We start from the raw sequence: 26655 nt of genomic DNA on the forward strand, positions 1-26655 counted from the left end.
TATTTTAACATGATGGTGAAAAACATCAAGAAGCTGGATTCTGCATCTTTCCAAGGTAGGATTTCAAAATGCATTACCGCTTGTGTATCTATAAACAATACAGTCACAATCCAGTCTAGAGTGGACAACTGCTCTGTAAATGCAAAGCACAGAACAATGCTCTGCACCCCAGGAAGTGTTTGCCAAGACTTTCAAAATATGAAGCATTCCATAAACTTCTTCCTCAGGTTCAAGATATGAATTTTCAGTCAAACACTACGCCTCAACATTTTACTTTAGGTGAAACTGGAATCACTGTTCCATGAAGGTGTAACTCAGTTAAATATCTATGAATTTATCTATATACAACTCTGCTATTAATATAACAGAGCCATATAGAGTCTCTGTTATTAATATTCTTCATTGATAAATTAATTCATTTTTTATTGATCATCAATATTAAACACACGCTTAGATTTATCAACAAACTTGCTTATTTTCAAATTCTTTTGGACATCAGATCAATAAATTGATCATAAGCCATTGTAAAAGAAACGGCGTAGGCTACTTTTTATCTTCCTCACTTTTCTAAGACATTTACACTTTCACCAATATCTGGTTTGTCAATTGGATCAGTCTTCTTTACAATTAAACGCTCTGTTTACATCCATATATAACTTTAAATGTTCTCAAAGACTTAATCTTTCACAGTCGTGGATGCCATGACTTCGACATCAACCTAAATTTTACTATAGACTGGGAATGTTTTTCAACACATTGACCCCCCACATTATCCGAGTAATTATTAAAGATCTTAATAGGTATTTTGAATGATATTTCATAATAAGTAAAAACACTTTAAAATTATTATGAAATAGAACTGCTTATTTAAAAAATTTTTTGAATGTAAAATATTAAAACATTCTTATGAACAGGTACTTATTTACATGTACATTTAAAGCGTACTATTGAAAAAACATGGAACAAGCTAAATTAAAGAATCTTTTACTATTTCTTAAGACATTTGGCTTTGACTACAGACCCTTGATTGAACACTTTTTTTAATGTATTCATTACAAACTTCTGCTTTAAATGGAAAAAAAAAAAAAAAAAAAAATGATTCACACAGGAATTATGCATCAAGTGAGATTTCATTCTTAATGTGCACTTGTGTGAATTATTATTACATAGACATTAACATAGCATGACACAAATGCTATTTTGAATTGATGTGATGGTCATATTTACTCAAATTCAAGGTAGTCAACAAGCATTTTTAGAGTTGTAAAAGAAATATTCACGAAATATAAAAAATCTGATGTGTACACCACATGGCTTTCTTGTACGGAATATTAAATTATACGCATATTTTCTTGCATTTCATTTAAATTTATTGGATTGAATTAAATCTACTTTGTCGACAGCGCATAAACCACAACAGAATAAAAGCACTCTTTAAAATTCACTATATTTGTTTAGCATAGCGACACTATGGCGCTAGGTTCACTTAATATTTCGTTCATATTATAACTCAGAATGCACAAAATTTATATCATTTGAAGATTTATCTAATCGTTGCCACATGTTCTGTTCAAATGCTATAATAAAGCTAGAACGATTTATAAAAGAAATTAAGCAAACAAAATAAAAAAGAAACACTTTACATACTTACTCACAGACAATTTAGTATTTCTCATTCAATTAATTCAATTCTCTCTTTGCGACAAGGCAAAAATACACAAAAACCAAAAATATCTGTATTAAAAATTATGAAGTAAATCTCACACTTATTTCATCGAAAAAATTCCAGAAAATATTAAGCATGATTTAATTCGCTATAATAAATGAATGCGTTATCTTTGTTGTTACGAAGCTTAGTCTCTCTAGACTGGCAACAAATCTACTATTCTGCAGTTTCAAATGTAAACAAATATGTCCACTATGTTATTTAAAACTTAACCGCAATTAAACAGCTTTTAAATTGCTGATAATTGTACAAATATTGCTTCCAGATTTACAATTGGCATAAAAACTTTAACCGGAAGATAAGAACAACATAATTCAATCATTTTTAAAGCAAAAAATGTACAATTTACAAAGATATAAGAGTAAAGAAACTGAGATCACAGAGCCGAGTAACAGAGCGGATAACACATAAAGATATTTATATACGTTTGGTGCGGTCAATTGCAACCAAAATACGAGGTGCACATCTACATGTTATAGCAGTCCTATATACAAAATTTCAACGTTCCGAGGCTACTCGTTTTTGAGTTATGCGAGACATGAACGTACATACGTTCTTACAGATGCCACCAAAAATTCTCTTCAGAATTCATTTTAAAGCAGTTTTATAATTTTTTTGGAGGAATGCAGTCTTTTATTCTGACCTTACGTACAGATATCATGCAAAATCAACGTTAAATTGCATTAGATAGTGGTCAAAACGGATATTTTCCTTGAACTATGCTGCCTGAAACTTTTCGCGATTACAATACTTTCTTTTTACTTCTTACAAGGAAGTAAAAAGGAGTTTCTTAGCCTCCCCATTCACTAGTCATTAATCAATCTGAGTATCTAAACAATTTCCAATAACAAATTTATACTACAATTGCTCTACCACTTAATTTAAAGGGATTAAAATTTTATTAATTAGTACCTAATGTTTTAAGACACATCTATGACAAAATCCAAGATTTTACCACACACACTAAGCCAGCAAACATAGAAGAATCATATTAAGTAAGTAGTTAGGATGCTTTGTCTATAATGTATATGTTTTAAATAATTACTTAAAAGAACAATTCAAAAATCATAAATGTTTGAAAGTTAAACAAGAAGTACAGCTTTAATACAAATGAATTATTAATAGTGCACATTTACGATAAAAAAAAAAAGAATCAAATTCATTCCCATTTCATGGTTTTAGTGAAAACAAGAAATCAGCTACAGAAAGACTCTACTTACAAGATGGCATCTTCTTAAATACAGTCTTGCCCATGAAATCTTGAAATCTTTGAGCATAAAAACCTGGACGATGAACTGATACAGTATCCTAGAAAAATAATAAGCTATGTTAATATACTATTTTAGTATATATTTCAAGCTAAGTCAAAAGCATTTAATTTCAAAACAATAATGGTATTCCAGATCATCTTTGCATGACACCTCAGAAAATGTAGGAAACTAAATGAATTTATTTAGGGGATAAATTATCATAACATGTAATAAAAAAGTAAAAAATCATACAGAAATATACACAGCACTATACTATGAAAAAATGTCAAAGTGAAATACATCAGAAAACATTTTGCACGAGTGAATGAAATTTAAAAGCTCTGCAATGTATTTTTTAAAATTAAAGATCAATATATAGATACTTATGGCACTACTTTATACATTCAGTGAAGAGACGAATAAGAACTAGTACAAAAGATGTGCTATATCTTTCGGCTAACATCATTAAACCCTCATAAAATTTACTAATCCACAATGCAATACTGAATGACTTCAGCAATTCAAACAAATCATCTCCCAGATTTTTCAGTAAAGTGACGAGTTTTGCACAGTTTCTTTGTTAGATTTTAAGATTGTATAAATATTGCAAATGTTTAGTCATAGCGATACTTTTTTGGGGGAAAGAAGGCTTAAGCCTAATTGCTTTACCTTGTAAAGTTTATCAGACCAATACTACAGTATTAGTTTTTACACAACTAGTTCTGTTTCATAATTACTGTATTTTAATTTTGGCTCAAATTAAAAAAAAAAAAAAATATCACACAGAAAGTGGGGGTTAGCTTTAAACTGGAAAACTTTTATTAAATGAATTAGACAATGAAGATGTGAATGATAAATTTTACAAAGCTAAACAATGCAGAAAAAAAAAAAGATGATAGTGACAAATACCCAGAATCAGAAACAAAGGAAATCAACATGTGTGTCACCAATTATGATAGTGTCGCATAAAAGAAAGTAACTGAAAGGGGGTAGTACATGCAAATAGGAGTGATTCAGAGTAGCAAATGTTTCCAAAAGGGAAATCAGAATGCATTTTTTAGTTTTTGTTTCCCTAGAATAAACATGGTTCAAACAGTTTTTGTGAGAAATGTCGATTTCGCATTATTTTAGGAATATATAAATTTTAGTTTTATTTCTCTGCTAATCCATATTCATTGTTCTTACCTCGAGTGCACAGTACATATTACCACACATTTGCTACAAGCATATTCATAGTTGGCAATATATATTCAATGGACAAACATGTGTATGTATACTCATAGCGAGTACCCACGACCATGCTGCTACATGTTATTTCATAGCTGGTAATCAATGTGTTAACTATCTCAAACACTGTATAAGAATGGAGAATGTTTTAAGCTATAAACTCATCTGCATGGAATTTTGAATATATAGTTTGTAAGAATAAACGTGTTTCATCTCAAAATTTACAAAGTTTTAGTACGAACACACTTTTTGAGACCTTTGGTAATTTCCAGCCTTGACATATATTATGAGAAGCACATTGGTTTAAACATAATTGCACTTTAAGCAAACATTAACTATACCTAGCTAAAAAAATAACCATGAAAATAATTTAACTTCTAAAAATACTTAAGATTTTTAGTCTGCATTAACAAACTAAATTGAGTACTACAACTCAAGCAAAGATCAGTAAATACTACAACTATGAATAATTGTTATTACAATTTTGCACAAGTTGTAATAACACTATTAATAGTTCTAGTATACCGTAAAGTTCTGAAATACACATAGCTTTTTTCTAGGTTTACGGATAACACTGGTTTGTAGTTGACTGGTTAGTTGATACCTGTAAGCAGTTAAAATGAATTCTTGTAACATAGCTTTTATTATTTATTCATTTTTGTAGTTAATTTGACAAGAGAAGTAAATAGGTAACTCAGTGTCAAGTATGCTAGTACAGTCAAATACCGAAAATCCGCCGACCTGAAATCTGTGTTGCCTCTCAAAATATAAACATTCAGTTTATAGGTTCCGGAAACTGCAACATCGTGTACGAAATATCGAAGAAAAAATACTTACCGAATAATGACGTCATAATTAGCGAATAATAATGAGTTATAACGGAAATACCAAATTATTGACATAGAAAAAAGTTTAAAAAATAAGAAAAAATAAATAAGTTTTTTCCCTCTAATCTGCATCGAGGTAAAAATGCAGATGATTCACTCAACTATTCGTTCAAGTTCATCATGTTGTATTTTCCAAGCTTTGTTATTTCACGAGATTGTGTAGTGCTGCCTTTTTTTTTATCCGGATATCTTGTGGATCAATTAGAAATATTTTAAATTTCAGCCCTTTTTAATACAATGACAGATAAAAAACGCACTCATGATTTTACTGCTTGCAATGTTGAAAAAAGTAAATACGTTGCATTAACGGCAACGTAAAAAGTGCAAAAGATGAAGGCAGGTGCTACTCGATTTATAGCAGATTGGCATGGAATTACGACACGATTGTGTATGATATACGGAAAAATAAAGAAAAGCTGTTAAATTTTACAGCAACAGTGATTCTAACACCGAAATCTTTGCATGAGGCGAAATCGGCAAACCTCGATTCGTATATAATACAATGAATAATATGTGTACTTGAATAATACTTGTATAATCAATTTATATATGTAATAATAATTTAATGCCTATAATAAATTATTGTAATAATGTATATAATAATTTAATTAAATGTATTTAATACACCTTATTTATTTTGCACTTTTAGTCTGAATATTATGCTTTATCTTTTCTGTCCTAAAATCCACAAAATCCTAAAATCCGTGCAACCTCTTGTCCCAAGCATTGTGGATTTCTGGAATTATTATTATCATATTAATAACCATCAGGTATAGTACTTTGTTCTTTATACCCCCGAAATTTCTCACAGCATACACACATGCAACATACTACACACCCATTCCTCACAAGGCTGCCATCATACATATGCAGAGAACAGAATATAAAAATATCAATACAAAAATAAATTGATGAAAATGATAAAATAATGCAGCTTATCTTTGAAAACTTTCATGTTAGTATCACTTCTGATTCACACGATAGAAATCGTCCATATAAGTTACTTATTTATCAACTATTAACTTAAAATACACTTATTTACCAGTTGTTAACTTAAAAGTATACTTGAAGACACATTTAAACTGTGATTGTTAACACTGAAATAAGACAACATTATCCAACTGAACATTAACACTGGAATAAAAGAAGATAGAGGTACAGTTTGTTTGCTGGCAGTAAGTTAACTCTAGAATCCTTCTAAAGACCCTTGAATCTGGCTGCCATGCTGGTGAAGAATATGTTTGTGTATTATGCTACAGATCGACTTGCAGATGACTCATTTTCTGACAGTCCTAAAATTTGTCTGTGGGTATCAGTGCAATAATTTTATAAGCATCTCACATAAAATTTGTTTGACAGCAGTTGATTACATCAGATCATGAACCAGGTACACCTACAATTATATTTCTCCAAAATGCTTTTATAAGGGACTGTACATTAAAAAGACGTTCCTTTTTTTTTCCTTATATTTTCCAAGTTTTTCTTTAATTGCAGCATAAAAAAGAAGGTATTCAAATTTTACCTAATTATAGTATTAGTTCCTTATTGTAATATGTACCTTAATCCTTAATAACTGTAATAATGTGTTTTTATTTCACTGTAGTCTCATGAGAACACAGACATACAAATCACAATCCAATCCAATTTATCACTTGCTTCTAATGATCCGAAACAAATAAAACAACTATCAAATTATCTCTAAATTAATGGTAAATTTTCTTCGTTTAAAGACAAGATCTATAAAAATTAACATAACACAAATCCATATAAAAGCTCAAGAAAAGACAAAACATTTTCCTATATCCTTCATTACTTTCATTCTCTCTTCATGAAAAATTCCCCTTTTGGAAATGAGGAACAGAAAATTCCTCACTGTAGTCCTACTTATTCAGATATTAGATACCTGAAAAATGTGAATGGTATTAATCCCAGTCAATGGATTTGGGTGCAGACAGATTTTTAAAACCCAGTATCATAAACATATAATGCAAAATGATTTTTTAATAACTGCCCAGAAATGAAGTTAGAAAATTAAACGATGATATTCTAAATGTGTCTGCAGAAGCAGACATCCTTTTGCCAGATTGTTGATTAAACATCATTTCTGAAAAATGGAATTTATTTTTTCAAACTAAAAGCATGCCCATGCATAAGTAGGTGATGAAATTAAAGATAAAATGCTAGCTGTATGGTTGAAAGTTCTTTAAAATTATTTAGACTATATAAATTACAATTTACAATCTACAATCTGAAATTCAAGTCAGAAACTGTTGAAGAAATAATGGACGAAAAGCAGATGCTAAATTATCCAAGACAATGGGTGTGCACATAAAATCCGAAATAGGTAGATTATTGTGAATGTTTCAGGAAAATTAAATGTTTTGGCCTGTAAGAGTATACTATAGTGATAGGGTTAAGCAGAAGTTGTATATTACATACTTTTTTTGACTTTCTGACAGCCACTTTTTAAAACAACAAAACTCTTTAATGGACTTTTCAGACAGAATACATTCTTTTTAAAATATTAAAATAATTCTAAAGAGACAGGCAATATTAAAAAGAGTGCAACATACACAATCAAATCTCAGATTTCTGGAATATAAATTACCCATACTGGTTATTTTTTTAGGCCAAGTTAATCATATTTTCATTTAATTTAGACATTTTAAAATTTTTCATTGGTCTAAATATGATAAAAACAAGACAATACAACAGCATTAATTTTTTAAGGATCTATTAAAGCAGTTCAGATTAAATATATAAACCATGTACATTTTTTCTACTGTTGTTCCTAGTACATATGCAGTTTACTAGCAGCTGAAAAGACAAGCTAGTTACTTTGATTTTGCTATTATTCAGTTAGTCCTACTTAGTTCCAGATAATCAGAATCATACTGGATTACACATTAACAACACATATGGTATTTTTATAATAATGACAAATAATAACTTAAAAAAAAAAAAAAAAAAAAAAAAAAAAAAAAAAAAAAAAAAAAAAAAAAACTCATTTACCCCATCATGTAAAACAGATTTCCATGTGTGCTCCAATTTCTTTTTCAGCCGGAAACTTTGAAGAATGTCAATTATACCTAAAAATAATAACAGGTGTTCGCCTTTCGAATTTTTGGCTGGAATGCCACCAGGACTAAAAATAAAAGCAATGAAAAATTTTAACTCTTATGTCCATTTTTTAATGAAAAATACAGAACTTCTGAATAGATCAACATTATACACATTTATGTTAAGTATTATTTTGACATCACTTTCTTATTATTGTTAACAGTTTTGCATGGTTATCAAATAGTCAATCTCGATTATTAAGCCTAACAGGAGGTCTGGAAGAAAAGACCATTTCTTCATTAATATTTTAAAGAATATCAAGAGAAGTATTCATAAGCATTTACATGTTTCATTATTAGAAGTAAAAGAAGTAATAAATCAGTTTAAGTAACTTGTTGATATTATCTTCCAGTTCTCATTTATTCTAGAATACAAGAAAATCAGACACTTACTCAGAAAATATATGCTGTACTCTTGAATTAATAAACATTTGTATCACAGATATGATTATGTTCCAGTCAGAAATTTGCCAAATACAACCATTATACAAGAGTTCTGTCATTAAGTCAATTGAGTTCTGCCAGCAAATTCGAAACAACTACATTATTTTTAAGTTTCTTAAGAAGATGCTAGGATCAAATTATAAATATACAGCACATGTACTCTTTTAATGTTTACTCAATCACTGGCCTTAAATTTATCATTCCTGTATTTTTTCCACTCTTAGTAAAATATGCAAACCCCTTATGCACCTGAATTATTCCAGTAAATAGTTATGCACATAAAGTACTATACATTTCTCACCAACATTCCACAAATATTAAAGTGAGGGAGAAAAATTTATGAAGGACTGCCCACATATTATCACAACATATTCTGTTAACATTAAAGCAAATGCGTAAAACACCACATTCACACACTTACCATAAACACTAACCACTTTTCAGTCATTTGCATTTTTAAGGATTATTAATCAAATCTAATTCCCTATTAATTCACCTAAATACAGAATAAGGAAATTTTTGCTTTGATTCTGAGAATATTTTCATTTTAGGTAAGTATGCCATAAATACAGAAAATAACTGCCTTTATAAGCAATATACTCAAGAGTCCTAACAAAGTTATTTGGAGCATTAAAAAAAATTAAACTTCACAAGTTTCCTTTGAAAGATCTCTACATAAAATCTGCTCATCTATTAACATTACCAACTACTTATTCATACTGGTAGCTAAAATGACTATGAAATTTACAAAAAAGTTCCTATTTTTAATATCCAGGCTTGTAACCAAAAAATAAAATCAGAATATTAGTAACATGAAAGCTTATGAATGCTACCTGTCTTGGAGAGTTAATTTTTGGATGATTTTTTGTGCACATAATAACTTCTGAAATATTAATTCATGTTCTTTTGATGATTTATGGAGAATAACTGTTCTTTTCATTAACAGGCAAAATGCACTTTTCGTAAAGTTCGTGAAACTGTAAAAAACTTGCCAACCGTTGATACTTTTTATTCATTCAGTATGAACAAAAGCAGCATTATTCTTTGTACATGTCGTGTCAAATCTATTTTTACCAACATTTTTTGTAAATGCTTTCCTTGATGTGCTTTGTAATTTTATTCATACAAAAATGGAAGAATATCACATGTGCTTTATATTTTCTTAAAAACTTGGTTAGAAAAATGCAGAAACTCTGAAAATGCTTCAGTAAACTATGATCAAAAGGAAACATACCAAAGGTGTGATAAATCATTTCCCAAGTGATCAAATAATCAGTGAAGCTGATTATTTTGGATGTATCCCAACCCCCATAGAAGTAAGTGTCTGTGTAAAATCAGTGCAATAAACAGAAGTGTGTTGAAATCATTTTGAAAGATTGTAGACAGTAGATTTGATGTGCCTTATTGCATTTATCTGTGAATTTTATTAGATGGAATGTACACAAAAATCATACAGTTATTTTTGGCATTCAGTAGTGTGCTAGATCTTCCCTCTTCCCACTTTCCAGATTTAGCTCTATAATAAAAGTCCATGAAGAACCACATGAACTTTTCTGTAGGAGAAAAATACCTTTGTGAAGACTTTTTGAATGACAAGAACAGTGTTCTAATTCATCTTTACATTGCAACAGATAAGTGAACTAATAATAATAAATATTTGGCAGTGTGGTGTACATATCTAAGTTTCTTCTGCATTTTTCAGACAAGAAAAATTATATTTAAACAGCTTCTTTTTTCAGGAGGGAATGTCTTTTCTTTTTCCTTCTAAAAACAGCAATAATTAACCATGCCTTCAGTCCACCTTTACCATCTCTGATCAGCTTCAAGCCTTTAAAAGATAACTTGTGGCATGCAGTACTGAGGTTAACTTGTGGCATATACAGTAAAGGTGTCACTAAAGTAACTTGTGGCATGTAGAGTAACTATCAGTTTTTTTACCTCCCCCCCCGTTTAGTTTTCAACAGAGTTTGCTTCCCACTCATATTCTTTAATGTGGACATTTTTTGATAAGTTATTTTGAGTTCCAATTTAAATACTGATTGAAAAAGCTGATCATTAAAAAGCATATTTGGTGTTAATCTTAAGAACAAAGAAATATAAAAATTACCCATTCTTTTAAAAATTTAAGCCATTAATTCAGCAGAAAACAGAAAAAAAAAAAAAAAAAAAAAAAAAAGTCAGAGAAAAACTTCAGCACTCTGTTGAAAACTTCATCTAGAACTGTGAGAAGCGAAAAGGATTTAAAGTATTTAGTGATGATTCACTGACTGAAAAAATGAGATTTTCAGAATGTGTAATATGGCAGCAGATGTTCTCAATTGTTTAAAAAAAATGAAAAGTGAAGGAAGAAAAAACAATCAAAAAGTACAGTTATAAACTCTATTATCGGAAAGGACTGAAAATACTTGCCAATTCTAAAACTACAATTTACTAGCGATAAAACGACAATCATTAGACCAATGAAAATGGATGCTGTATTAAATGGTTGTTACTTTAGTTGGATGCTATATGGTCAATACATCAAAGATCGCATTAATGTGAATCCACTATATTATGAGTTACTTAGCTACCAACACCTTCCACAAAGTTCCATACATTGACAGTCCAGAGCAGGTCAGTCTAGTTCAATACTTAATATCTGCAGAATGCATACGGATCATATTGTTACGTTTAACATTTAAATTTATGAACTTTCAGAGAAGACTAAAATTCATCATAGCAAAAGAATCACAACCTGGAAAAAAATGAAACTTACGGTACATCTTCATCTTCTTCGACAGCTTCAACTTCAGCTTGAATAGATTCCATAGCAGTTGAAAAGGCAGCTAATCTTTGTCGGTTAATTGACTTACTTCTTACTAAGCTTGTATCAGTTTTCCCAGATGTAACTTGAACTGGAGATGCTAAATACAGAAGAGACTTTTAAAAAATGATAGACAATATAACCCAAAACAGCAAAACACATTACACTTTTTTCTGCAGTTCAATATTAAATAAAAACAGTTAACAGAAAACGTAAAGGGAGACATATGGATAATATCTGCTGTCTTTTATTTTGAAATGAGAACTTTAAAACATGGATAACTTGCAGAATATTCTTATTCTCACTCATAACAAAACTGGTCAACAGTAATTATACTGCAATCCAATAAACATACTAATTTTTTGCTTGAATTAAAATGAGAAGTATTTGGGGCACAAATATGATAGTCATTCAGTATCCCACAATTCATTTTTATTTAGCACTAGAACGATAACTACTATCATTTTATTTATCTCAGATAAGACTTTTGACTGCTGTCGTTATTTCTGGACTTGGGCTGCTGAAGTTTTGTGACTTTTCCTTACTTTACACCAGCGGTTCTCAACCATTTGACTAACACATACCATATAAAAAATTGAAAACCTTTAATACCACCACTACCACTCTCGAACAAAGCTCAGATCACACATATTTTTGAGTGTTAAAGAAAAAACTCAATCAGGATGTTGGGGTTTTAATTTTTGAATTTATTAGTTAAAAATACTTTGCTTCTTTGTTGCACCGGTTGAGAACCCCTGCTTTACACAATTGATACTGATACATACATACCTCCATAAAACTTTACTTGGTTACCAAAAGGAGAAAACAAAAGGTGTAGTATACCTATTTGGTTTACTGCAGTCACTCTTAAGGCATTAAAGAAAGGATGAAATTTTTAAAACAAACTCTTAAAAATATTATTGTGTAAATATGTACTTTAGTATATCTTATCCCTTTTCCCAGCAACAGATTTTCACTTTTTCAAGTGGAGGATGAATATCCTAGGACGATGAAGATTTTGTTCCACAGGAACTTGAAATATCAGATAGCTATTCTGAATTTGAAGTGGAAACCATCAAGAGCAAGTTGGTTTTCTTACAAAGTTCTTAAAAACTAAACATGCAAATGTACCTGCAAGGAATAAATGAAGAAAAACAACTGAAAGCAATTTGATATAACAGAATATTTTTGAGCCTTAAAAAAAAAAAAAAAAAAAAAAAAAAAGATTTGCAAGCGATAGAGTACTACTAATAACCAAACAGAACATTTTTAGCATCAAAATACACTATTGAAATCCGATGGAATAGCACATTGCAAAGAGAAATGTAGAAACTAAAACAGTTACAAATTCATTATATTTCTTTATATATGAACCAATGAGAAAAATAATAAAAAGAAAGTGCTGAAACAGAAGCTTGTGAACAACTGGTCAAAGCTTGATGTCTTTTTTGGCTTTTCTGTATGTTTGAGGAGCATATTATGCAAAAGAAATAGTAATACAATACAAAGTCGCAGGTCCGGATTCATCGGGACTTCCATGATTCTGGATATTAGATCATCAGTTTAAATCTAGTAGGATGGCATGTAGAAATAATAAAATTAAAAATATGAAATTAAGATTTATGAAACAATGAAGCATTTGCAATCTAAAGGGTATCGTAATTTAGGAAAAAATGTTTAATATGTATTTTTTTACTTTATCAAACATTTCTTTCAAGTTTTTTCGTTTTTTGTGCTAATACTTTCTTTTTAATTCTATAGACAGACATAATTTCTTATTCAGTAACAAAGTTCCATTGTTGAAGTCCTGTAATTTGCCGTCTAGAATTTCGACCAACTTGTCAATCGAAATTTTTTCGTCTCTCTGTCACTGTCTGTAGTGGTATTTTCTGGATCTAGAATCATATTACAAATTTTGCCATCCAGTAACTGATTTATGATCAACACTAAAACCGTGAAGTGGGTCAATTTGACCCAAATCGTCGTTTAATTTTTCACAATGCAAAAAGTAGTAATTGTGGGGGGAAAAAAAAACTTTTATCACTTTTAATAATTTAAGGTAAACAGTAATTTACCGAATTTGAAAATGTGTAAAATGAATAAATTTGATTATTAACAGAACTGATTTCTGACAGCTTCTGATTATATCTAGAACCTCAAAGCGGGTCAACCCGTAAGAAATGTTTATGTCTAAATGACTTGACCCGTAAGAAATGTTTATGTCTAAATGACGTAAAACAGATACAACATTTCTTTGGAAGTAAGTGTAAACTATATCTGCCTTCCCTGGATGATAAAGGAAGAAAAGATTTTGAAAGAAAGGGGCCCAACACCACATGCTAAATGCAATGCTATAGACAACAGTCCATCAAGTGCATACAAAGAAGACACAAAGAAACTATTTTTCCCCCAACTTTCCGAAGAACTTCAACATAAACATACAACTATCAATGCATTTCACCTTTTGTTCTATAAGTTTCTTATCAGTAATCAAAATTATATTTTCATGAACAATGGAATAAAAGTAACTACGAGAAATCAGTTTGCAGAAAATAGACTATATAATTTGCATTGAAATTCAATGAAAAACGGAAAATTAAATATCTTTTCTCTTAGTGGCAACACATTACAATAAAATACATTAGTCTTACTTTTAATTTATTCCATCAAAATGACAGCCTTGAACATTTCAGTGAGGGGAAAACTCTCATCTTTCTTAAGTTAAAATCCATTGCCTCACTTATGCTGAATTTCTTTAACTATATTGTATATTCTAGTACACATATATTTGAAAGCAACTTGATGCGAAATTACAGAACTACTGCTATGGTCTTTTTTTTTTTTAAAGAAAAAAATTAATAGTATTAAGTTTCTGAAAACCATACCTGATTCTGAATCATCAGATGCTTTCCCATCGCCTTCTCCTTCTTCCTTTCTTCTCTCTTCCTAAATCAAACATGATTTCACCATTAATAGTAATGAAAATTTAAATCAACATGGTATTTAAACTGTAACAGAAAATTATAAATTCTTAAAATAACATTTAAGAATAAATTAAATATAGACAGGGAATAATAAGGGGGAGGGGAGAAGCTTCCTTACTTTACAAGGTAAAAGGAATGATTTAGTGTCTTTAAATATTGAAGTATAAAGAAAGCAAACTTGGAGAAAATTATGCATTTATATACTTTTGTGGTATAAACAGTCAAAAATGTACTTTTTTTAATATTAAAACAAACAGCTTTCAAAAATAAAACTTGGAAATGACTGAACACATTCTTAGTATATTTTCCGATGTTTATGAGCAACAAACCCAGGGAAGAATAATTTTTTTGCAGTTTTGTAACAATTACTGCCCCCTCTACATTTAGTAAGCTTCCAAAATCTTTCATTTATTACAGTTGGATGCATTTATTTACTTTTGTGAAGTGTATAAACATTCAAAAATGTACTTTTTATAATATTAGAACAAACAGCTTTCAAAAATAAAACTTGGAAATTACTGAACACTTTCTTGGTACATTTTCCCATGTTTATGAGCAACAAACCCAGGGAAGAATAATTTTTTTGCAGAGTTTTTGTAATAATTACTGCTCCCCCCACATTTAGTAAGCTTCCAAAATCTTTCATTTATTACAGTTGGATTTGTATCTTAACAAATCTTCCAGTTGTCAAAGGGCATTTTATTCTTTCAAAAAGTCCTTTATACGGCCAGGCAGCTTGTCAAATAGTTCTTACATGAACAAAAGTTCACCAATATGAGAAACATTCTCTTATTCAAACAGTTGTCACAATAACCCCTTTTATTCTGGATAAATCCAACTGCATCATTCGCTTGACTATACAAAAACATCTAACACTTTTGACAGTGATAATGGACCACATCATGATCAATGAGTTAGTGACATTTTTCACCACAAAGCCTTCTCACTATTCGGGATTTGTTCACCATTAAAACATACTTTCATTCCTGAACCTATTCAGAGGGAGGAAAAAAAAAGAGTGAAATTTTAACTCAAAATATATGAAGAAGGGATATGTGTATAGACATCTTATTCTTTGAATCCTTTGCTTATTCAGTAATGTTCCATTTTTTCAACTGCATTAATTTAGACATATTTCTCTTGCCTTCAGAAGCTGACTTCCAAAATTCTACATTTTACAGTCCTAAATACATTTATGTCACTACAGCTAAAAGGTTTCATGTTCTGGCAACCACCGGTTCAGTACACATTTCACTGATATACATGGAGTAAGATGGCAGTACTAGCATTTCATTCAGCAATATCCAAGATGGCTCAGTTATTTTGTGTCAATTTCAGTTATCCATTGATTAAAATTTTGCATTTATATAGCATTTATTATCTTATCTTTCTTTAAAATGTTTTGAAAACTTAATAAAATGCCGATATGCTAATACAACAAAAACAGTCAGTTTAAAAAATTCAAAAAAGCTGGAAATGACAGTACATGCCTAAAATCTGGAATGATAGGACATGGCTTTGCTGAGCTCGTGAGCAATGTGCCTCGTGTTATGGACACCAGTGACATTTTCGCTGCCACATTAGATTTGCATGTTATTATTTTCGCTGGATTACGTTGCGTTTCTTTAACTTTTGTGATAAAATATGTGTTATATGTGACTGTGAGTGATTCTACTGTGCTACGATTTCTCTCAATTTCATGAATTATGGAGGGAAATGAATTTCTCCAGTTAAATGCTGCTCCTGACAAGTATATGGATACCGCTCGAAATATGGTTTCGACACTGACGGAAGATCTAATTAAATATGGAAATGATATGCTTGATGAAAATTGGCAGCATCTAATTGCCAAAGATAAATATGTGACTATTCATTTTATAAGTATAATGCACCAATCTGAAAGAATTCACTTAGACCTGGACACTTCTAAAAAGGCTTTAGCAAGGAACTGTGAACTGATCAAAGAGATAATATCTGAAATATACTGACTGTGGACTTTGAAAAAAAAAAAAAAAAAAAAAAAAAAAAAAAAAAAAAAAAACGCTCAATGGCTGAAGGTTGTCTAGTGATATTTAAAAGTAAGTGTGAATCTTTTGGCTCCTTGAATCCTAATAAGATTATTTCTAGTACAGATGTTATTTTTGATAATGTTGAAAATGATATTAAGAAATGTGCAAATACAGTCAAAAGTTGTTAATCCGGACTCGTCGGGACTTCGGCGATTCCGGATTATCGATTTTTCCGGATTATAGATCATCAGTTTAAATCGCGTAAGATGGCATGCAGAAATTCTAAAATTAAAAATATGAAACCATAATTTATGAAATAAAGAACAATTATGATCTAAAGGGTATCAAAATTTACAAAAAAAAAAGCTCAATATTTATTTGCTTATTTAACATTTCTTTCAATGTAAGTTGTTTAAGTTGCTTTGTTTTATGTGATAATACTTTCTCTTTAATTCTACAAGCAGACATAATTTTTTGTTCAGTTACAAAGTTCCGCTGTTCAAGTCCCGTTAACTGCTGTGCCGAAAATACCGACTAACTTGTCAATCGAAATTTTTTCGTTTTCACTAACCTCTCTGTCACATTCTTCATGTCTTTATCCATTTTTTTGCAGCAATTCCACTTTTTGTTTGATGGACATCGAAACATACTTTCGTTTTGTATGATCCTTTGGGAGCTCCAGAATCGGAAATTCTATTTGACATAATCGAAAGTTCAAGTATACTTTTATAGTATTGCTCTTACAGTCTGCAAAAAATAATAAGCCGGATCTAATTCGAAAATTAAGGAACAACGCAATCATCAACATTAACTGAAAAAGATAATTAGATAATTTTAGCTTATACCGTCCGTTATACGTAAAACGCGAAAACGTATTCTGCGCTTGCGCACACGCAAATGCGCAGTCGTAAGAGGTCTTATGCGTATGCGTAAACGCCTTTGCGCATGTGCCAATGCGGCGCATGCGCAGAAAGTTTTTAGCTTTGAGGTCCGGATTATAGATCATTCCGAATTATGGGTGTCCGAATTAACGACTTTTGACTGTATAATAACTTAGAGTTTGTACACATGAAAATTAAGGACCTATGTGCAAATGGGAACCGAATAAATTCAATTAAAATATTATTATATGCCTGAATTTTACTTTTGTAATACCACCCTAAAAATAAAATAGATCCCTAAGTAATGCATTATTACTAAATAGGAATTAATTAACATATTTATTAATAAGTTTGAGAATAAAAGAAACTTTATGCAATATATCAAGTAGCATTAAATATTTTACACTTATAATAGTTGGACATATTTGAAAGAAGATTAGTAGCATTTATGTTTTACTAACAGTTAGATTTATGCTGATTTTTTTATGTCTCATTTTGTCACATACTTGGTCAATCTAGAGGTTTAGCAAATAGCAGGTAGATTTTATGTCAAACGGCATAGTTAAAATGAGAAGTAAGATCATAATCAGTATGATTCCTAACAAAAGACAATGTTGTCACCACTGCTGCTTGTCCTGCTGATTAGAACAAATCTGAAAGGCCTGATGTAGGCACGGTTGGGCAAGTGTTGAAAGTTAGTCAGGCTCTATTTAATACAGTTAGTGTCGCAGCTTCGTGTAGAACTCCAGGGGTTGTAATCCAGTTATTTTAAGTCTAACTAGATGCAAAGATAAGTTTTACTTGAATTTTTACATTTTTGTGTTTTATCTTGTGACCACAGTGAGTATTTATGAAAGGCAATAACTCGCTTAATATGTACAAATAATTTTTAAGGGTAAGCAGTTAGTTATAAATAACTAAATTAGGCAGTTTGATAACCTTAGTCTTTGTGGATTTACATGGACACTATTAAATTTTATTTTTTAACAACATTTGTTAAAAAAGGCCCTATTAAAATCAAAGTCTAATAAAATTTCACAGTTTAAAATACATGTAATTTATGGCATTGATTTTTAAACGATATTAGGACAATTACACATTTAAAAGCTACAAAACATAACAACATTCAACAAAATATTTATGTCATTTTAATTTGAAGACTTCCCAAACATTTTGGCTAATTTATATAGATTTCCTTCTCTTTAAGCATCTTTTCTGGCAATTAGAGATTTGTCTCAATATGCAAACCAATGCTCTCGCTTGTTTCTGCGTGCTGTATCTCCTAACTTGTCAACCTCTCCTCAATGTACCTATATGGTTTTACTTGATCTGGTAAAAGTTAAATAGTCCAAAACCTCCGACAGACATGAAGCATATTATCGCTACGTCTCAAAATAACTACAATATCAGACAAAGGTTTAAATAAACCTCTTGTTTAAAAAGAACTTGGAACATAAAGGCATGTTCTGATGCTAACAAAATCAATGACAGCTCATGGTGACATAATTAAACAAGAACAGTCAAATTCAAACTGAAAATGTGGACCAGTGGTCAAAGATTATACATTTTAATTTAATCTGGCTCAGTAATTATCATATGAGGAAATAGTATTGGGAAATTATAGTAAAGGCTGAAATCATAAACAATTGGGTAATTTACATAATAATAACTGCACATATCTTTGAAGAATAATTTTCTTTACGTATTCAGTTTCTTTCTTCAACACGTTTCCTTTTCATTTAAAAATTTGTGGAATAAATTAAGGATTTCTGTTATTCTAAAAAAAACTACATTCATTTAGAATGTAGAGAAAAAGCGGCTAATTTTATTTCTTTAGTAATGTGAACATTCAGAAAAATATGAAATATATATGGTAAAGGCTGGTTACAGAGCTGACGTGGCAGAATTTTTAGAATTTAGTGACACACCGAACCACAAAATCTAGAAATGGCAAAACTTTTAGATCAGGCATTGGAAGCAGAATTTAGGATCCACAGAGATTGCATCAGGTGTGAAAATGCCTAGTGCCAGCTATGTGTACGATGCATTAATACATATTAGATGAATGTTTTAAATTGTAAGTTTTCAATTTCTTTATTAATAAAAAATTGCCTGCCTATGTGATAAGATTAGAAGCATTTTTGATATTTTCCACATTTGTGTCTAGTGAAAAGTAGAGAAAAAAGGGAAATATAAACATGTTAAGAAAAAGATTCTAGTATCAGAAGTAAAACATTCAAATATTGTTTTCATTGTTCTTCCAGACGTTTTCCAAAAAGTAAGTAATTTATTGTAAACTTTCTGTAAAATACTATGGAGATATTTTTCATTTTGTCACATATTTCTTGAATCTTCTAGTCCTATGCCGGAGCTTGGAAAAAAAGGCGCTTATGAATAAAAATTCTATGTCTTCATAATGGTGTTGATAATGCACTTTCGGTTTAGAATTCTCAAGAGTTATGCAATGGATACAGTGTTCGAGGTGAGTGAAATAGTTAACGCATTTTAATTGCATTTGACATTTCGTTATTGCCACTTTATTGTAATTAAAGTATTAGTAAAATCGAGAATTTAGAATATTTTCAAATTTGTCAGATATAGAAAAAAAAAAAAAAAAAAAAAAAAAAAAAAAAAATGAAAGAAAATTTTGAAAACACAGTAAAGGAAATTCACCGAGAAAATAGATTATGATAACTTAGATAATGCTGAAGCTAAATTACTATTAGAAAAATGTAAAATCTTTAAAGAAGATTTCAAATCTCTATTTAGCGAAATTTATAAAATTGCGATGATGATAAAATAGACACTTTCGTTGAGGAAGAACAGTCGATTTTAGAGAAAATTGAGGAGGTTCACTTAAAAATTGTTCGTAAGTTAGATTGACAAGGTCATAAATGCAAATGGTGACAAACCTGTCATACCTAAATCAATCTCTGAGAGTTTAAAGTTTCCAAAATTAGCCTTATCCACATTTAGCAGAAATTTAACAGAATGATGGATAACATTTAAAGATTTATTTAACGCAAGTGTTCGCAACAATCCAAATCTTTCTGGAGCTCAAAAATTACAATATTTAAAGAGTTCTTTGAAAAATGATGCTTATCGCATTATTCAGTCAATTCCCATAGCTGATCAAAATTTCAGTATTGCCTGGAATTTACTAGTAGATATATTTTCTAATAAAAGAGAACAGATATTTGCTTTTATTAAAAGAATTCTTAACGTTTCACAAATACAAACGGAATCAGCATCCTCGATATTAAATTTAGTAGATCATGTAAATGAAATAACTCACTCATTGGAAATATTAGATCAAAAGATAGATCATTTTAGTGATACTTTGTTGATGTATATTATTTTGCAAAAACTTGATGTTTCGACAAAGTTGTGGTGGGAACGTGAATTAAAAAAAGACAAAATGACAAAGTTGAATGACTTGATAGAATTTTTGAAGAATTACGCCAGAACATTATACCTTTAATTAGTAAAACGCATAAATCAGAAAAACCTATGCATAATAGAGTCACTTCTCTGATTACTAATTCTACTTGCTTATTTTGTAAAGATAATTTTTTACACAGGTGTTCTAATTTTTTTAACTTACCAGTGCAAAACCGAATAGAGTTTGTTAAGACTAATAAACTCTTTTAATTGCTTGTCTAATGTCCATAAAGTTAAAATGTGTAAGAGTGCAAATACTTGTAAGCATTGTTTTCAGCATCATAGCATTTTTCATTTAGAAAATAATTTCAAACCAAAAAAATGCATCCAGATTCCATTCACCGGAAGCACAAGTGTTTGTTCCGAAATTGAAAATTAAAACAGAAAACAGCTTGAACGAGGTTTCTCCAACTGTTTGTGCAAACAACTATGAAAATCACTATTTTGGAGCTCATGCTAATGGTAAACGTAGTCATGTACTCTTGTGTACTGCTTTAATTAAGGTTCAAAACTCAAAAAATAAATTCATAAATTGTAGATGTTTACTAGATTCAGGTAGTGAAAAATCATTCATTCGTCGGGAAACAGCTATCAATTTAGGATTGAGCGTAAAGGATTCAAAGATATTAGTGTCATGCTTAGGTACTTTCAATACAACTACTACTTGAGAAGTTGACTTGTTGTTTACACCTCATTTTAATACTAGTTAAAAGAATTTCGATGTCCACTTATATAACAGACAAAATTACACGAAACATTTCAAGTGTAACATTACCTTTGAATTTATACGAAAGCTTCCAAGATTTAACTTTAGCAGATCCTAGATTTCATGAATCAGGAGAAATTGATATTTTGCTTAGAGTTAACGTATTCCTTACTTTAATCAATGGAGAGGTAATTAAAAGGGGCAAAAATCTTCCATTTTGTTCTAAGTTAGAATGGGTAATTGCTGGAACTACATACGCATTTTGAATTCCCAAACTGTAAGCAAGTTTCAGTCAATATGCTAAACGTAAACACGGAGGAATTAGTTAAATCATTTTGGGATTTGGAACAAATTCCCACATCGAAACCTTTAACTAAAGAGGAAAGATTGTGTGAAAACCATTTCGTGGAAAATCACGTACTTACTGAAAATGGTCGTTACTTAGTAAAATTGCCATTCAAGCCTAAAAGTGTGTGTGTGTGATTATGGCAAAGCCTCGAGGGCTATCTGCCTAAGAGGAGGGATGCCTTCGTGGAGGACTTTCTAAGGGAAACTGGCTCGTATACACGTTACACATGGGGAAAACCACGAAAACACCCATGCAGCCAGCCCGTTTGCGGGATTCGAACCTCGGACCGAACTAGCAGTGTTCAGCGACTTTACCGCTCGGCCGCTGGTGGGCCAAGCCTAAAAGAAATGAGTTAGGTAATTCCAGACCATTAGCCTTTCGCAACTTTCTTAGTCTGGAACAAAAACTAATAAAAACTCCTGAAGGTATATCAACAATATAAAGACTTCATGTCCATATATTTATCACTTGGACACATGGAAGAATTATCCGATGATAATCTAGATAAAGTAAATTTTCATTTTTATATATCTCATCATCACATGCTAAAGGAATCAAGTCGTACCACAAAACTACGCGTTGTTTTCAATGCTAGTGCCAAAACTACATCAGGGATATCACTTAATGACACGCTAATGAATGGTCTCAAGGTGCAAGATGACTTATTTACTATTCTTTTGAGGTTTAGATGTTATCCCATAGCCATTACCAGCGACTTATTGAAAATGTATCGACAAGTTAAATTCATGATGAAGATCGTGATTACCAAAACATATTGTGGAGAGATGATCCATTGAAGCCGATTAAAACTTACAGGTTGTGCACAGTTACGTACAACACTACTTCAGCTTCATACCTGGCTACTCACGTACTCAAACAACTAACAATTGACGAAGGAGCTAAATTCCCAACAGCAGCTGAGATAATATTACACAATTGTTATATTGATGATGTCCTATTTGGTTCAGACACAGTAGAGGATGCGGTAGAGTTAATTTCACAACTAAGTGAACTTTTACAAAAAGGTGGCTTTCAATTGCATAAATGGTGTACAAATAATCGCTCGATTTTAAAACCTGCACCGAACGCTCAGAAAGCTAATTCTTCATGTACAGTAGTTGATACTAAATCAATAAAATTATTGGGTTTGGAGTGGTATCCAATGCAAGACCAGTTTACTTGTCACTTTTAAAATCTCGAGAACAGAGAGCGTTCTACTAAAATAATGATTTTGTCTTCTATTTCGAAAATCTTTGATCCACTTGGTTGGTTAGCACCTTTCATAATTGCAGCAAAAATCTTGCTTCAAGATATATGGAAATTACAAATCCCGTGGGATGATCCCTTACCAGATGAAATCAATCAACGATGGAAAATCTATTATGAAGATATCACAAATCTTGAATGCATTGATATTCCTAGGAGAGTATTATTGCCCAAAGCTACAAATGTAGAACTTTATTGTTTCTGTGACGCATCAGAGAAAGCTTACGCCACAGTTATTTATTTAAAGTCTTCAAATAATTCTTCACTTTCGGTGCAGCTACTAACCTCAAAAACTCGTGTGGCTCCCCTGAAAGTAATTTCTATTCCTCATTTAGAACTCTGCTCTGCAGTTCCATTAGTGCATTTGGTTCAAGCTGTGCAGAATTTATTGCAAATTTATGTTGACAATATTTACGCATGGAGTGATTCAGTGATAGTTTTGTCAAGGATACAATCAGAACCCACACGCTGGCAAACCTTCGTAGCCAACTGTGTTTCAGAAATTCAATGTCTTACCATCATCGCATTGGAATCACATAAATGGGAAGGAGAATCCAGCTGATTGCACATCAAGAGGTCTTTTGCATTCAGAACTTTCTACTCATGACTTGTAGTGGACAGGTCCTCAGTGGCTTAGTTGAAATAACCTTCTGTTTTCTATCAACATTTTCAGAAGAGTTTAAAAGAACAACGGAAAAATGATTCTTGTTCAAATGGAACAGCCGCTTCACAAATTCCCGTCCTTAATGAAGTTTCATCATTCTTGAAACTTAAAAGAATCGTTGCATGGTGTTTTCAGTTTGCGAATAATTCAGCTAAATCTACGCGACAAGGATTAAGGGTTACTTTAAAACCGAAGAACTGCTATACGCTAGAAATGCAATTGTTAGAGTAGTTCAAAGGGATGAGTTTTTTAATGAATATAATCTTCTGAAGAAGAACCAACCGTTAAACTCAAATAGTAAGATCCTTTCTTTGAACCCCTTTATCGATAGCCACATTTTAGTTAAAAAAATAAGCACCTGTCTAATTACATTATACACAACTGCATAGCCTTAAAAATTAGACTTGTAATTTAAAATATGAGAAATGCAGTATTTATTAAGAGAGAATAAGCATTACCTCAACCATGGAAAATTACTTTTTTTTTTTTTTTTTTTAAATTTTAAATAACAGTTCAATTTAAAGAACTAGTTTACAATGAGAGGGGGGGAAAAAAACTATGCAGAACTAAACTATATTACAAGATTTAATGATGAAATTTCAGTTCAAAATAGAGAAACTAAACAATAATAAGGCATATTTATTGTATTCGCTTGGAACCTAATAATAAATACAATTTATTTTTCCACTCATATTGATATTTAAATAATTTAAATCTAAATTCTGAACATTTTCTAAATTTTCATTGTATATCAGTTTTCTCTTAACAGATATTGCAAGCAAAGTAATTTAAGTAAAAAAGAGGAATCAGAAGACAGAAATTTTCTTCATGCAGTCATCCTTTAACAGTAAAAGCTTAACTAACCTGCATACTTGAAAATTGGCGAATATTCGAACAGTCGAACGTAACTTGAAAAAAGAGGAGCAGAGGGAAGGGTTGGCTGTAGCCGCTCTTTAGATTTTTCCGCTATATAAATACTTTTGACATTTCGATATGTGCATCATATAAAAATAAACCAATGGAACTGAAAAATATTCTGCTTAGCAAGCACAGTAAAACTCTTTTAAGTGTTCATAAACAAATCTTGGACAGAACATCAAAATTAATTATCTCTGTAAAATATCGCAAACGTTATTGTGCAATACGTGTGCCGTAATTCTTCCCTACGTGATATTATGCAATCGGAATCAACAGCTGCCGGTATTGGGAGAATAAAGAACTAAATCACTGGGGTATTTTTCATTCTAATTTTCAACAGATAGCGTTAAATTTCCGGAATAGAATCATTCTTCGCTTGGGTTGGTAGACCGCAGAACTTTTAGTCCTATTTATGTTTTGCAGCGAACTGTAACAGTTTCAATATTCCGAGATTTTGCGGAGAAAGGGGAGAACCTCCCAATCTTTGTAATGTATAATGTATTGGCCCAAAAAAAATGAATTTTTTTTTACTATTCAATTACTTTCCCTTTATTTAAGCCATCCCGAATATTATTCCTTAGAAAGCTAACCTGTGTTAAAACACAACCATTTTTGGAAGTTTACTATACTTCAGCAGTTACTCCAACTATGTTATTATAAACATTCATACATATGCTCATAATAAACACGAATATGAACTGACCAAGCGGAACGAGAATGCAAATTATTAAGATCTTGATAGAAATTCAAACGTGTGTAGTATTTGGGTGGGAGGAAAAGAATGCTGAATGTACCGAAATTTTCTACTGCTTTCGCAATCCTTTGACCAATAGAACGACGGGCACTCTTTGTGCACACTAAAGGTTATGTTAATGCAGAGAAAGGGGGAAAAGCTATTTCTGGGAGTAAGATTCACCATTTGACATTCCATATTAGGAAGAAAAGTTGTTTATTTAGTTTCGGCTTTGGTACAGTGAAAAATAGCGCTTTCATTAAAAAAAAATAAAAAAGCACTAAAAGCAAAAAAATAAGGGCTTTAAGCACCTATAAGGGCCTTTATATTTTATTTTCAAATATAAGGATTTATAAGCACTTATAAGGACCGCTACGAACCCTGGATAAGAATGGACTTATACGTGTCAGAGGAAGATTAAGACAATCCAACATCGCGCAGGACAGAAAATATCCTATTTTGTTGCCCAAGAAACATTACATAACCCAGATTATAGTGAATCATTTTCATGAATCCCATATTCATGCTGGCCCCCTGCTATTACTATCTGTAATTAGAACAGAATATTGGATAATCCACACTAGGTCAGTTGTAAGACAACAGGTTTTCAAATGTGTGAAATGTCATCATGTATGAGCTAAAACATCTACCCAGATAATGTCTGATTTACCATCGGCTAGAGTTGTTCCGTCAAAGGTTTTCTCCAAAGGTAGGAATTGACTACGCCGGGCCATTTCAAGTGAAGCTCAGGCAAGGTCGAGGAGTAAAACCAATGAAATGCTACATTTGTGTATTAGTGTGTTTTACTACAAGAGCTACACATATTGAATTAGTAGGTAATCTAACATCAGAATCATTTATTGCCGCTTTTAAGCACTTTGTATCTTGAAGAGGAAAACCACTTGAAGTTTTTCCTAGCTCAGATAATATTGTGCGTATCGTGAAGCTCAAAACTGCTAATGGAGTTTTCAAAATGCCAATTCACAAACTTAGCATTTTGCCTATCAGTGATTAAGTTTTTTCCCCCCCCTAAAGCATTATCACATTGCTTTAATTAAGTTCCTGAATTGTATCAAGGCTTCTATGCATCTGTTTTGAGAACAATTTAATGACACATTTTTGCATAATTTTATATTGTTATGATAATTTCATTTTGTAAAAGTTATTTAGATTTGAAACGATGTTTCAACGCCGGGCGGAATGTTTCGGCCACCAGAGCTCTCTGCCTGTCTGTGAGATATTAGCTCA

The 26655-nt window shown here is 31.1% G+C and overlaps 1 protein-coding gene across 8 annotated transcripts in view; it reads right to left on the minus strand.

The window, feature by feature from the left end:
- Positions 1 to 26655, minus strand: part of LOC118183889 (phosphatidylinositol 4-phosphate 5-kinase type-1 alpha-like) — a 488382-nt gene that overhangs the window by 83562 nt on the left and 378165 nt on the right. For all 8 annotated transcript variants that reach the window (XM_085807847.1, XM_085807846.1, XM_085807843.1 and 5 more), the window contains 4 exons: positions 14342 to 14402; positions 11409 to 11556; positions 8103 to 8235; positions 2947 to 3034 (listed from right to left, as the gene is read on the minus strand). In XM_085807847.1, the coding sequence (XP_085663973.1) occupies positions 2947 to 3034; positions 8103 to 8235; positions 11409 to 11556; positions 14342 to 14402 (430 nt within the window). The remainder of the gene's footprint in view (positions 1 to 2946; positions 3035 to 8102; positions 8236 to 11408; positions 11557 to 14341; positions 14403 to 26655) is intronic.

The sequence above is a fragment of the Stegodyphus dumicola genome, chromosome X1 (genome assembly GCF_044657685.1).
Source record: "Stegodyphus dumicola isolate Sdum_Otavi_A_Nest chromosome X1, ASM4465768v1".
Lineage (NCBI taxonomy): Eukaryota > Metazoa > Arthropoda > Arachnida > Araneae > Eresidae > Stegodyphus > Stegodyphus dumicola.